The sequence below is a fragment of the Neodiprion lecontei genome, chromosome 2 (assembly GCF_021901455.1).
Source record: "Neodiprion lecontei isolate iyNeoLeco1 chromosome 2, iyNeoLeco1.1, whole genome shotgun sequence".
In the NCBI taxonomy this organism is placed as follows: Eukaryota; Metazoa; Arthropoda; class Insecta; order Hymenoptera; family Diprionidae; genus Neodiprion; species Neodiprion lecontei.
This window is the reverse complement of record NC_060261.1, coordinates 23174653-23189597: the sequence shown is the minus strand read 5'-3', so window position 1 is coordinate 23189597 and position 14945 is coordinate 23174653. Positions and strand designations below refer to the sequence as shown.

The 14945-nt window shown below is 37.9% G+C and overlaps 1 protein-coding gene across 1 annotated transcript; it reads right to left on the bottom strand.

Annotated features, from left to right (window-relative positions):
• Positions 1-404: 404 nt before the first annotated feature.
• Positions 405-1316, bottom strand: LOC124293003. Its single transcript, XM_046731896.1, has 3 exons — positions 1148-1316; positions 591-1057; positions 405-479 (listed from the first exon to the last, which is right to left on the bottom strand). The coding sequence occupies exons 1-3, from the start codon at positions 1314-1316 to the stop codon at positions 405-407; spliced, it is 711 nt and encodes a 236-aa protein (XP_046587852.1).
• Positions 1317-14945: the final 13629 nt, after the last annotated feature.

Here is a 14945-nt window from a genome sequence, read left to right as displayed (position 1 = left end):
AGTGTAAATCATGCTGTTAATGAAAAATTAGGAAACAAAACAATAACTTACAAGACAATCGACTGAAAACACTGGGAGACCAATCTCCACTCTTCTGATCACCCCTCGTCTAGCCATTGGTTGCCTTTCAAAAAGTGCTCGAAATGCCCTCCAGCAGCTGCAGCGCAGTAACCGAGCCGGTCGTAGAAGGCATTTGTCGTGTTGGATATAATATCCGGAGACAGGTTCTGCAGGATGTCCAAGATCCTAGCTTGCAGTGCGGCAAGGTCTTCAATCCTACCTTGGGCATACAGAACATTTTTCAAATGGCCCCACAAGCCGTAGTCCAAGGGAGCGAGATCAGGTAAACGGGCTGGCCACTCGACCTCCGGGCTTGCCCTGCCAATCCAGCGTCCAGGGAATTGTTAGTCGAGGTAATCACGCACCGCACGTGTGAAGTGCGGTGGGGCTCCATCTTGCTGAAACCAAACAGGTTCACCCTAAACACAGAAAATGATACGTTACTTGTAGTAAGCGTAAAATTATTCATTTGAAAATCATACGCACTCTGCTAATAATAACGCCAGCTCTACATGATAAAATACACTCACGATTTCTTCTTCAATCAGCCTAAGAGCCGGTACAATCCTCTCTCTCAGCAACCAGAGATACTTCTCGCCGTTGAGGTTTCCATCAATAAAAAATGGCCCAATCAGCCGATTGCCAATCGCGCCAAGCCAGACGTTGAGCTTCAACGGGTACTGCGTGCCCGCCTGAATGAACAGACGAGGGTTGTTTCGACACCAGGCTCTGGTGTTCTGCCTGTTCGGTTTCCCGACAAGTATCACCGTACTTTCATCTGAGAAGCAAATGCGACTCAACAAGCCCTCGTCTGCGTTCAGACGTTCCATCAACTCTTGGCTGAAGCGAAGACGACTATCGTTATCACCAGCCAAGAGTTCTTGATGGACTTGAAACTTGTACGATCTGTACTTAGCTTCACGCAATACTCTTCTGACCGACGCGTTAGATATTTCCAAGTCCTGGGCGATGCGGCTGATAGGCTTGAATAGATCCTCTTCGACGGTCAAGCAGATGTCCAGCTTGGTATCTCAGCTCAGCTGACGGTTTGGTTGAGAGATTTTCCTGGTCCTCTCGTCGACACTACCGGATTTTTCAAATTTTAGAACCAGATTCCTGATGGTCGCTAACGAGGGTGTCGGTCGATCCGGGTGTGTGACGGCGAAATGGGCCTGATTTTCCCGGTAAGACGGGCCCTGGTAATGATGTTTGACTAACTCCACCTTTTCCTGCACAGAAAACTTGTAATTAGGCATTTTTTTATCTAATGAACACGATGAAAAAATTCACAAAAAGATCGAGGTAGTTGCCAGACACGTCGTTGAAGTTGCGCGATCTTATTGCAAAGTGGTCAATTTACGCGGGCGGGGTTGTTTATATTCGCGGGTGGGAAAGTTACGAAACTCTGGAGAAAGATGATTGTATTGGCTGATACCAGTCGCGATCGTTGCCCTCATCCAATCAAATTCTGGTATCGCCAGAATTGTGGTTTTCGCGCCCTCCCAGTGTCGCCGGTATGCACAGAATTAGGATACGAACTATCTGGTTAAATACCACGTGGTGATCTGTCTCTGAGTTTCAATTCTAGAAATCGATGTCCCTCTTCATCATTACGTAGGAAAACAAGGAAATAGTTTCGCGATGTGATCGGCGATGTTTATTCACCTCGTATTCAGCGGTTCAGGTGAACGAATTTCAGTAACCTCGCGATCATACCGTGATATTCGCGATCATATTGTGAATTTGCTAATCGAAGAATTTTGTTGATTTCGAAAAAATATGGACTAGGAAAAAACTCCACAATACAAATTCAATAAATGGTATTCACAAAAGCAATACGTCAAACGATATCTAACGATCAGTAATTTGTGATTGTAATTTTCGAGCATTAAGCCAGGTGATGTCTGGTGGCAATGCGTCTCATTAACGTTTTATGTTTTGTGAATTTTATTGGAAATTAGTTGTATTCAAAAATACCAAAAGATCCTGTTTGATAATAATAGCTTCTAATATTTTCAGGTACGAAATAATTCATTGTCAAAGCGGGACTAAATTTGTCAGGCATCGAAGCATGTAAGTAAATTTCCAATTACGTGATCTTTGACAATGACAATATTTTAACATGGATTCAATGATTAAATTCGTTTTTTTTTCAGCAGGCTCGAAGTTTAAACTTTAATTAACACGAGGAAAATTATGCCTTACCTGATGGTCAAAACGTTTAGGTGGCAAGGATCCTGGTTTCTCGAGCGGTGCAATCATTAGAACCATTGAACCTGGTTGTTTCGTCAGACGTCAGGTGCCGGAGTGAATTTTATCAGGCCATCGCCACCTTCTTAACATCAGTTGAGGCAAAATTGAAGAGCGGGACATACTACAGATCATAATGGCTGAATATCCCATCATTTTACTTTGATCGAGCCAATAGCGATAAGTTTGTTACTTAACCGTTGCTGCCAATTCATTCTACCGAGGAATCATTCTGTGCACCATTGTAATTTAAGCATTATTATTGACCAGCATTGTTTTTCAAACTTTATACCATTTGATTTGGTATCTTATTTTGAAGCTTACTTTTGCTCTCTTTGGCATTGAATTCAGATAAATAGTTTTTCAAGTCCTCAATTAGATTGTAGGGTTGAATTTTGCTAGGCAAACTGAATCAATCTAAATCTAGAACTGTTGAATAAGTTCAGTTGAAAATGTCTTTAAATTTAATCTTAGTTGACGGTGTCATCTGGCTAACTAGTTGCACGATAACTTGAAACCAAATTCAATTTTACACTCTTTATAGGGTCCTACGCTAAGACTGAAAGCTTGTGAATCTCCATGTACCGCAATTATTTCTGAATTTCATGTTAGCATTATCTGGAGCAAAAAAAATCCCATTTTGAGATTGAAAATGGAACCTGAAACACAGAGTTATTCAGTAGCACGAATTGAAAACCAAGAATTTTATAATGGTTTCTGCAACAAAGGGACTCTTTCCAAATATCCTTGTTAGAAGGTGATGTTCGGAGGACTATGAACAAGATATTGTATCGGATTACATTATTTGGAAAAAAATCTTCATAAACTTGGTTAAAAATTAGATATTCATTTATTTTGATGGAACAACGGACACAATCTTGAATCCGATAAGTCAAGATCCTCGTAATAATGTTCTAACATTACTCTAAAACATGATTGTCCTTGAAGCTAATTGTGACATTGAGGCGCATTTTGAGAAACTTGATTTTCAACTTGTGTCACAGGATGTGATTTACGTTCCTGAGTTCTACGCTTTCGATTAGATTTTCTTTGTTTCGAACCGCACTAACATGAAATACAGAAATCATTTTAATAAATCTAGTATTACTTGAATTTTCAATTTGAGTATTAGGTTCTCTTCATTTATTTAATCGGACATCATTGAAAATTTGCGAAATAAATTCTGATAATCATTCGGAAATTTTAAATAGTAGTAGCAATAATTTGTTGATCGGAAAAAATACATTGACTATCGACTATTCGTAAATTTTGTTGAACTATTTTCAAGAAAAAAAATATTCACAGTTCCGTTACAGATAGTGAGATATTTAAATTTCTTGAACGCTCGGTTTAATGTCTCATTTTCGAAAGTGATACAATTCCATATTACCGCCTGAAATCACAAAAGAGTGAGAGAGTTGCCTAGTTGCTTGAAAGTGGCGATGATCTTTGTACGTCTGACAAATTGAATGGGCAGATAACAGTGAATATCAGAGATGTAATTATTTTGGCCGTATCACCTGTTGATAGATAAAAGTTCCATTGTTATTTCTAATGTACGAAATAATAAAAATGATTAAATAAAGTGTTCGCACCTACCTGCTGCGTTTCTTCCAAGCACCCAACATTTAAATAGATTTCTCATTTTAGTCGAATAAAGCCAATTTTCAAAGAGCATTAGCATCAACTTTCCGAGTCACTACTTCGACTGTTTGAGATTCTAACCTCAAAAATTCGTATGAACTACGCCGCCGCCAGAAACAGAGTTTGACAGCTGAAACTCGGAGTGGCCAGCCTGCCCGAGCAGCCGATAAAACTCGCGCATGCGCATTATATGTATAGTTTCAAGAGATTTTCCCGGTATAAACACCCGTAACTACGGTGCCGAGCCAGTCAGTATTAAAACTACGTCACTGCAGGTTCGCTCTTTCAGCTCTCTATTCATTCGACTACATTCTTTCAAGTTCAAGTATGGATTACGTGATAGATATTAAAGGGTTTCGAAATATCTATGGTAAATTTATACCGAAAGAGGTGGCAGTCGTCACCATCGATCACCGCTACTCGGCATATTGGTTAGTAGAACCGCCATATCCCTTCACGAATCTGCCGCTCAAAGAACGTGGGGTGAACAATTACGTAACCTGCTACCATCATGGCATCGAGTGGTTTGAAGGTGATATCTCTCTGGTTCAATTAGACGTTAACCTCCGAGAAATCGCACGTAACGCTCATCGAATCTTTGCCCGTGGACACGATAAATGTAAATATATTAAAAATAGTACCGCGCGTCAAGTATACAACTTGGAGGACATCGACTGCCCGGCGTTCGACAAACTGGAACGGTCTTCGGTATGGTGCTTCTTCCACGGCGTTATGAAGGGGGAATTTTTCAAATGTGCGATGAACAACGCACTCAAACTGAAGAAATGGATCAACAATAACAATATTCTAACTAAATACGATTATACAGAAGCATTGTCAGCCAGTAAGCCCAACATCACCGGAGAGGAGACTTCGACTAGTAATCAGCCTCTGCAGGTACCAAAAAGAAATTTCACGCTACAGGCAGTAATACCAGAGTCAGTCGCTTCACTGGAAATCTCTCCTGATCCGTCTGCGCCTACGTCAGACGGCGAAGTTACCGTTCCCTACGACATACTTACTACTGCGATTGACTCACATACCTCCTCACAATCTTTTACGAATGGTATGATCATCTCCGATAACAAGGGCGAAGAAGAAGAAGCAGAAAAAGACGAGGTACAAAATGGACAGTCTACAGATATGGAGCGCGATGCCGGCAATGCCGAACGGGAAGACCGGGGTTTTTGCAGCGGATCAGATACCCCTCATCTGGACACGCCCGACAGCCTTTGTGTCAAACACGGATGATCACACACGCCCCGGTAGCCACTGGGTGACGTTTTTCGTCAGTTCCTCGGGACACGGTACATACTTCGACAGCTTCGGATTACCACCATTCGTCCCTCACCATAAGCGGACTTTACGAAGAAATTGCAGACAACACGACTAGAACGACAGACAGCTTCAAAGCCTCACTTCTGATGTATGTGGACAATTTTGTATTATTTTTATGCACTTTATGGCTGCTGGTTTTTCTCTGCGGGAGTTTCTCAATATATTCACTCCTGACCTCGAAAGAAACGATCGTATCGCAGAATTATTCCACAACCGAATAGCCCATGTCACAAAACACAAAACTAACACCGTGAATTCAAATCACATTTATCCTATAAGTTGTCTTCAATGTTGTACCTCTAAGAATTGTAATGTTGCTGATCATAAGGCTGGTAAATAAAAAACCTTGCTAACATATCTTGTGTAATTATAAGAACATTGTAATTATCATTTATTCGTTATCTGTAATAACCATGTATGTATTTGCACCTGTGTTAACCGAATAAACCTGCGAGGATGAGATTTGAATTTTCTACGCAATCCACCATTGAGTTCTGTTTCCTCACCCACCCGCCCTGATCCGCGTACATCTAAGTTTGCCTATAGTCTTGCATTAAGAAAGAGAGAGAGAGAGAGTGACCAGGTCTATATTTTCCAAGCGCACGTAAACCTTAGGATAAACACTGACGGCTGGGTAAGGTCAGTGACACGAGCACCCGACACAGAGAGCAGGGATGGAGAAAGAACGAGAGCCGGGGTGGAGGACCTGTAACCCTAAACGTCCAAGTCGCAAAGTTCGCTTCGTGAACGGAGGTAGCGGGGCCAGATGGGTAGGTGGCCCCAGAGTCGGCCGCACGGCCAGGGGCACCAGGGTAAGGGGAAAGAGATCGTCCCATGGTCAGGGTGCACAGACCCAGAGGCCATCCCGTAAAGTCCGGAATCTGATTCGCGGTCAACGGTACCCGTATTAAGGGGTCGTCACACGATATTCACCACTTGGCGAGGGGGTCGCGGGCGAAGGGCTGACGAGCCGCGGAGCTACGAGGCGGAAAAACCGCTCCTTGGCAAGGGGTTGCGGGAAAGGGGTGGTCGTCCGGAGAAGCTTCTAGAATAAAATACCTCCTCGACGAGGGGCTGCGCGGGAAGGGGAAGGGGCCCCAAAATTTGCTCCTTGGCGAGGGGCGGCGGGGGAAGGGGATAGCGTCCCAAAGTCACTCCTTGGCGAGGGGTGGCGGAGGAAGGAGATGGCGTCCCAAAGTCACTCCTAGGCGAGGGGCAGCGGGGGAAGGGGAAGGCGCCCCAAAGTCACTCCTAGGCGAGGGGCTGGCGCCGGAGAGGGGTGCGAGGGCGGTTTGTTGTGACGCGACAAAGTGCCCCCATACTACTTATCCGACTAAGCAATAATCAAACTGGCTGCCCATCTGACTAAGCAAGAATCAAAAACCTGCACACCCCGACCCTAATCAACGTGGTGGCATGTGATAGGGAAACAAATCGGTTAACGTAAAAAGAGGTAGTGGGCAGCGTTTGACGAAGGGCAAAATGAAAATGGTTGCTCATCCGACCGAGCAATAATCAAAATGGCTACCCAGCTGACTAGCAAAAAATTTAACTGTGAAAATGTCTATCGATAAAATCGGGCGAAAATATAGGTGGTGCCATCTATATTAATAGTCAGCACCAATATCGCGGGTAAGGCTTTTCATCGCGGTGGTAACATACCGACTATCGGTAAGGTAGGAATCAGGATACAAGAGTTCTAACTTACCACAGTATGTTACCACCGCGATGGTAAACCTCACCCGCGATATTGGTATACCGATTTCACAAAATATGCGGAGTCGTGCAGTTCGACCCTAAGGAAATACTCTGTGAGATTTCCTTTGTACGGATTAAGCCGTCGAGTCTGTGGCCATGATAAATGCAGAATATGCAATAAATATCTATTTTTTGTGAATTACATTCACAAGCGACTCAAGGTAGAACTCTGAGAGTCTACCTACGTACGGTAAAAACCGCTGAGTCTGAGGCCCGTTTTTTCCGCGAGCGACTCACGCTCGAACCTTCTTAGGTTATGTACGACGATGTATTTCGTAGAAATTGTCTCCGTACGGCAAAGCCGCCCGGTCTACGGAAATAACTATAAAGAACATGAAAAAATACCTCGACGACTTGTCGATGCACCCTGATGGTTAATCATTACTCTCTTTGCAGCTACGCCCGAGGTAGCGCCCGACTTCTCGAGTCCGTATCTGAAGAACTGTCAGGCATCGCGTTGACCATCTTCTTCAATTTCTTAAAGAACTTCTCGTTTTTATACTCTTTGCTCTTCTTCCTCTTGTGTGATTTTCCCATGATTCTTCCCGATGAAAAACTTTGAACAAAGCTCTAAACGTGCTACACTTTCACACACGAAAAACGTTGACTTGGAGAGGAAACAACCGCATCGCCATAAGGACCCGGCGGTGCTCTTTTGTTAAGCACTGAATATTCGTGACGCTAGCGTGTGAAATTAGACGGTACTATGATGTAATCTCGAAAACGAGACTCGTAATATAATAATCCAACAATTGGCCTTGCATTTGATTTATCTGAATCTCTTCAACACGCTGAAAAGTCACTACGACTGGTAGCAAGAAACATAAGTTGGCCACTGGGATAAAACTTCAAATTTTTTGAAAATTGGATTTCTAATTCGAAAATTCTTTATAGAAAGGTGCAAAGATTAGTTATGATTTTTTTTCAGATTTGTTATTCAATCCTTGCACTTGCATATTACATTTTTCTTTGTTCCGGAACGCACCTGGGACGTCGCCTCGGACTGCGTCGAATCTGGGAAACTGTGGCGATTTGATTGCAGAATTTCGGGTGCCTCCCACACCTATGCTATTGACCTTGGACATATGCTCTTGCTGACTTTCGTACCGGAAATTTTGTGCTATACAAGTTTGTTCCTGTGCAATTTTTGTCCATCTGGCACAATTCTTGCAACATTCTAGAATGAAGCCAACAAGCGCGCAAGGTTTTCATCATCTTGTACGGTTTTTTTTCTTAATTTTTTTACGTACGTGTATTATGCAAACTGTGTTTTTCACATAAAGTTCAATTTATGGTCACTAAATCACTTCTTTCAGGCCCATATTTTTTTTAAATTCAACAACCTGTCCACCGAGGAAATTGCGCACTGAAATTTTATACATCTGTTCGTTATTTATGGGTTTTATAGATACTCGCAAGCGCAGTAATAGGGCTAGCTCGTATGCAGCAGCGAGAGCAGAGGTACAATTTCCCCGTTTTATACACAATCCACGATTTTGCCATATGTTTGTGAAAAAATCGGAAACTCGTGGAGTAGAAAATTTTTTTATACAATGTGTATAGTTCTTACAAGAACTTCATTAAGCAAAAATGTTGAACCCGGTAAAATGATCGTATTTCATGATTACTGATAATATGTGCGTAGTTATTCATTTTTGGGAAACAAAAAAAGAATGCGGAATACAAATTTTCCATTACCCGCATGTAGCGTGTCAGTGCGCGTTGAGTACAGTGGGTCTAGGACACTGAACTCTAATATAACTGGAAGGCCCGCTGCAATAATAAGGAATAGGACTTGCTTTCAGCCGAGTGAGAGGTATCAAATAAGACCACTCTCTCAGTCGCTCCGTGTCTTCCAAAAATTTTGTCCACTTATTTTCACACCTACAACACATTCTGTTTGAATCTCTTCACGAATTCTTGCATTATCTTATGTTTTATAAAAATTTACCTTTTTTTTTTCATATGATATTGATATATTGTATTGAGATTTTGTAATAATTAAATTAGGAAAAATAAAACTAAGGACTGGTTTCTTTCAAAATACTTACAGACTACCTGAAGTCGAAATACTTACACAAAAAATGAGACATTACTACCAGGTATAAAAAATTGATTACATTTAGTCACACAACAACCTCACATCATTTTTTAACAGAATAATTATTCAAAGTTAACAATAAAATAAAATCCCCGGTTGTTCACAATCACATATTAAAGTTCAATGTGGTTTAGTAGGAATAGGATATTGCAGTGGGATAACATTTTTGCTTCGACGGTGCAACGCATGCGCAGTACCTAATAGAAAGAGACAGGCTGGTATATTTGAGTACATTTGAGCTATCTCTGTCGGCTGAACCTCCACCACCGCAGCAAGCCTTCCAGTTATATCAGAGTTCAGTGGCCTAGGAACAGTGTGGCATATTCAGGAAAAATAAAACGTGAAATTCAAAACAGAGAAATATCACTTTCGGTATTTACACATGATGCAGAATTCATACCTTACATTACTAATAGCACATCGCTGTTTCTATAAAACATAAACATTATACAATCAAATTAAAGTAATAATCAAAAGCGTACAGCAATAATCTTGAAATGTGCATCCACTTACACATTCAATTATCGGCCTAGGCTCTACGTTCCGGCGGAATGAATTTCGTACCATATGAAACCATCTATATGTGAATATTTCTTAATAAACTTTTTTAATATTGATCGGAAGCTTTATTTTTATGCAATGACTTGTAAAATTGTATTAAATACATAATAAATATTCAATAATAGACACACATATTGTGAATTTTATTGCAAAATTTCAAGAGACTATGTACAGTAAAAGAACTGTAGATAAATGTATAGAAACCAAGTTTTTTACTTCATACATATTCGTAAAAGTAGGTCAAAAGTTAGCAATATCTCAATGTAAAAATATCAAGAAACAATAAAAATTGGCATACGTTGTAGAAAAATGTATAGAAATAAAATTCTGTAAAATTATGATAAAAAATGTAAACTATAAATATAAGATTATTTATAAGAATGTTTTTGTATAAATTTTAATTTTAAAGAATATTGTGAAATAGTCGACACAGTGTCATTGAATAAATGTTGATCAAAAATAAATTAATTTAAATAGAAATACTAAAAAAAAAATAAGTTTTCTTCTGCGACTTTCCGAGTCAGTTTCATAATACTGTCAATTAGTTCTCGACCATTGCAGCATGATCTGAAACGTGAAGTAAAATTTAAAAAAAAAAAATAATAACAAAAATAAAATTAAATCTTAAAATTAATATAACGAATTTCAATCCATTGTTCAGAGATTAAAATTATAAATGGATATAAGAAATTTCTATGCATTTTTAATGAGGAAAAATTAACGTTTAAAGAATATTATTTAGAAACTTATTATTCAAAATCATTTTAATCGAAAAATAAAATAAGACAATTTGTTTATCTGATGCGCATATGTATTGCTATTGTCTTGCTGGCGAATACGAGATCATTTTTTAAACCCTTGGTCAATTTTGCATTGCTCGAATGGATTTTCAGCCGGAAGACTGCAAATCGTTCGGCGATTTTTAATTATAAATTGTAACATTCAAGTAAAATATATGGTATTGAATTAAATTTCTCAACAAAATAATTACGTAAACTCAAGTTATATGACCTTAAATTATCTATCGACGATTTAAATATTTTTTCCATCTCAATGAAATAAATCATTGTTTTGCCGTTCACAAAAAATAGTGGGTTACTTTTATAACATCTCAGGTACGATATCCTGTTATAAGAACGCTGAGTTGATCTTAAATTGCCTGTGCATAATACACATTGTTTACAAACTTTTCTAGTTTTAATAATACTAGTGATAAGGCATCCCGCAATTTGATGCAAAATATTTAGTTCTATGTTACTTAATTGTACATTGCAACAAAGCATATCAGGAACAAAGTTCGATGCAGAAATATTTAAACTGTCAGTGTCACGAACTTTTTTTTTTTAAACTTTGTATAAACTCAAGAACGTCCGGTAGGAACTTTCGATCATCGTCATTATAATTACTACTTGAAACGTTTCTCATATAATCAGAAATTGTCATCAATTTTAAGTTATTTTTTAATTGTACTGCATTCAAGACAATTCTTCATCCTTAAAACCGAGAATAAATTTTTTATAATATCTTGAGTGAATCTTCCACCAAAAACAAATATGTAGCCACATTTATCAATCAAATATTCTGACAATTCACTGAAAGACGTAGTCAATGTTATCATTCCTTTCTGAAATGGTTTGAATTCTCTTTTATTACCAAACTCTGGAGACGAAACCGAATCAATGAATTCATACAAAAAAGTAACGATAGCATTACATTTTTCTTTATCCATTTTACTCACAGCAAAAGTTAATTTCCTGGAAGTCAGTATCTTAAAGCACAGTGCAAAATTTTCTATCAGCCAGGCAGTGGTTTTAACTTCAGGTTTATTTAGTTCTTCCCCTAAAAATTCCAAACTCGTAATAATTTCATGACGAAGAACGTGCGAGGCACTTTTTACTGTCATCTTTTGAAAATGTCCATTTCTATCAATGTATTTGTTCGATAATTTCGGAGCTAATTTTAAATCAAAATCACTTTGATCTTTCAATAATTCATCAAAATGCGCTGAACTTGCTATATTTGTTGGAAGATTATACAACTTAACGTACTTGTCAGGAATTTTTACAATTACATCGTTCAATATCCCTTCTTTAAATTTTTAAACGCATGACATACGTCGTGAAACAAAAATAAATGCTGTTTGTCATCAATTAGATGTTGACATTTATTTTGTGTCTTTGAATACATTCCCAAATTAACATCAAATGACCGCCACATAGCTTGATTAGAATATCCCATATCGGATAAAATATCATGAACGTTTAATCTTAATGAATGCGCTTTTCTTATATAATTTAGAAATAATGGCTTGTATTTTGTACCGTCCGTACTTTTCCCTGTGTGAAAAGAAATTAATGACTTGTTTCCACTTTTTACTGATTCCAGCGACCATGATAACAAGCGCATGTACGCTGCAACCTCGCTACTGTGATGCCCGGGTAATGTTACATTGCCTGCATAAGTCTCAGTACAATTATCATAACATAAGTTTTGAATTATGCTTATTTCGTCTAAAACTATAACACATTTTTATGAGATTCTTTTTTAAATTCTGATACTTTCAATTTAAAAAATCCAAAAATTTCGTGGCTAATACCGCTGACGAATTTCCAATTTTCTAATTTCTTGCGAAGTGCTCTGAGAGATAATGGAAGAGGAAATTTTTCTCATAACAATTCTGTATACCTGGAAACTCCGCATGCAAATTTTAACTGATATGCTTTAATTAGAGAAGTATTAAACCATTTTAGCATTGTTTGCAAATTTCTATCACGAAATTTTAATTGATCGTAATTTAGTATTGTATGGATACCTTGTGGAGTTTGCTCAAAAATACGTATTCGGTCTTCCAATGTCTTAACCAACACGTTTAAATAAATTATATTTTTGCTTGTATCTTTTTTCATAGAAATTCTTAGACTTTCACTTTGCGGTACAATTTTTCAAGTGCCTTATGCTTTTTTACTAAATCTGTGTTAGAATCAATAGCTTTGACATCTTGGTGCCAGGCCAGTAATGTTTCTTCTTCTCTGATTAAGCCATCATCATAAACAAACTTCTTTGTGATTAATGATTCATTCTTATACTCCGCTTGATCAGTTGTTAAACTTAACTTCAATTTCGTTGAAACTTGAATTGTCAGGAATACGTTATATTTTTGCTTCTGAAGCTTTCTTGTCTTCTTTGACATGATTACTGCAAGATACTTTGTGCATATTTTATTCACTTTGCCTTCCGAATAGTTTTCCACCAAGTATCTCTCCATTGCTGGTCAACTCTGTTATTTGCACATCCTCAATATTGTCTAAAGGCTCTAAAATTTGTAAAATATTAAATCAAAAATATTTGTAATAAATTTATATAACATTATTGTGAAAATCTTTTTTAAAAATGCACAATCATATCTCTGTAAGAGTTTCAATTTCAATGTTTGCATCGTTGATTCTTCGTGAAAACGGGATTAAAAGTTTGTTATATTCTTTTTCATGGGCTTGTAATGGATAAACTTTATGTGAGTGGGGATTTGTGTGTTTATTATTCTGTTCCTTGTGAGTATTTTCAATTTGAGTGGACTCTAAAGACAAAACTTTAAACTTAAATAATAACAGACAAAGGAACAAAATTATTACATTAATTGTATAAGTATGTAACTTTGACTTATTTGTAGATTTACTTGATGTACCAAGTTCCTAAATATTATTGGAATAGCTCACATTTTCAATTTTCTTTTGCTATCTGACCTCACTTTCTCCCACATATCTGGTATGAAATGACACTACAAATATAAAGAAGTCGATAATATATTTTTCTAGTTTCATCACATGAGGTGTTTAGTTATCTCTAAAATAAATTCCGATATCGAATACTCAGTGAAAATTAATATAAAACTTACCTTGCATAGAGCAGATGAATCTTTTGGTGTCCAGTCAGTCATGTGACCCAAAGTCCTGCAGTTTTTTTCCCATCCTCTCCTTCGAGCAATATCTTTTGGAAAGTAATTCATTTTCAGACCCATTTGAAACGTATTCTGACAACCTTTCGCTGAGCAGGGATGCATATTGGCTGTGTGCGTATAATCATCCAGCAACAGAACAAAGGAAATATGTACAGTAATTGCATATTATTGCTTGACATTATTGCACATTAACAAAAATTTGCAGTTTTCGGCATGATTTTCTAAACCGCTGAGTATCATTTGAGGTTAGCTTTTGGTAGCAAGTTAAAATTATTTTTCCTACAAAAAAGTATTTCACATCCTCACTTCATTTACATCGCGTTCATTTATAATTCATATTGGATGTCATATTGGCTCATATAACAGTGTATTGGACTTATGATCGAATGAAACACACGACTATTACATAGAAGTATCACAACCTGACCTCTTGCCTGGACCCTCCTGAAGCTGGTATCTTCAGTCAACGCATGTAATTTGCCTGATATTTTGAAATTCGCGAAATAGTTTTCGTAAAAATGGCGAAGCTAATCAGTACGGGGCACGCGTTTGGGCCACGCTGTTCCTAGACCCACTGTACCTTAAGCGATGCAGTCCATAGAGATATAAGAGTAGAGTACGTGAGCCACAGGAGCGCACATAAGTGAAAACCAGCACGCGATAGAAAGAGAGAGAGCAATTAGGGAGTCTGGTTATCTTTGTCTAAACACGCATGCGCTGGCGTGCCGACGGTTCTTGACACAAACATAACCTGCTTCGTACTCTATTTGAACATGATTATACCAAAAAAGGAGGTTGGTGTTCCACAGAATATATCGATGAAATAGTGAATCATATTAGCGGTTCTATAGTATTTTCATTAAAGAATAAAATTCATTGTAAACAGTGCGTTGCTATGATAGAAGGGAATACTGATAACAGCAGCAATTACAAATTAACTAAACTAAAAAATCGTGGAGGCTTGCACTTTGCATCTGACGACGTGAACTTTATTTGTATTACGCTGAAAAAATTTCAAGTCAAAATCGACATTTAACATTTTCTTCAAATATTATGGATAGAGTTGTCTCGAAAACTCTGCAAATATTACCAAACACGATATCAAATGATGGTAAACATTCTTTGTAACAAGATCCCTTGTGTGACCACAGACATAAATTGATTTCACTTATATTGTATATTAGTTTATTTAAATTATACTAATACTACTATTCATAGTCTTACTACTGATTACATTATTTTTTTATATGTTTTCGTATTGAGTGCGGCCGAGACTCG

Coding starts and splice junctions, on each gene's coding strand:
- LOC124293003 (XM_046731896.1), bottom strand. CDS start 1,316: ATGCCTAATTACAAGTTTTCTGTGCAGGAAAAGGTGGAGTTAGTCAAA. Junction 1,058..1,147: donor TCTAAAATTTGAAAAATCCG/GTAGTGTCGACG, acceptor TGACCGTCGAAG/AGGATCTATTCAAGCCTATC. Junction 480..590: donor GGCTGATTGAAGAAGAAATC/GTGAGTGTATTT, acceptor TTCTGTGTTTAG/GGTGAACCTGTTTGGTTTCA.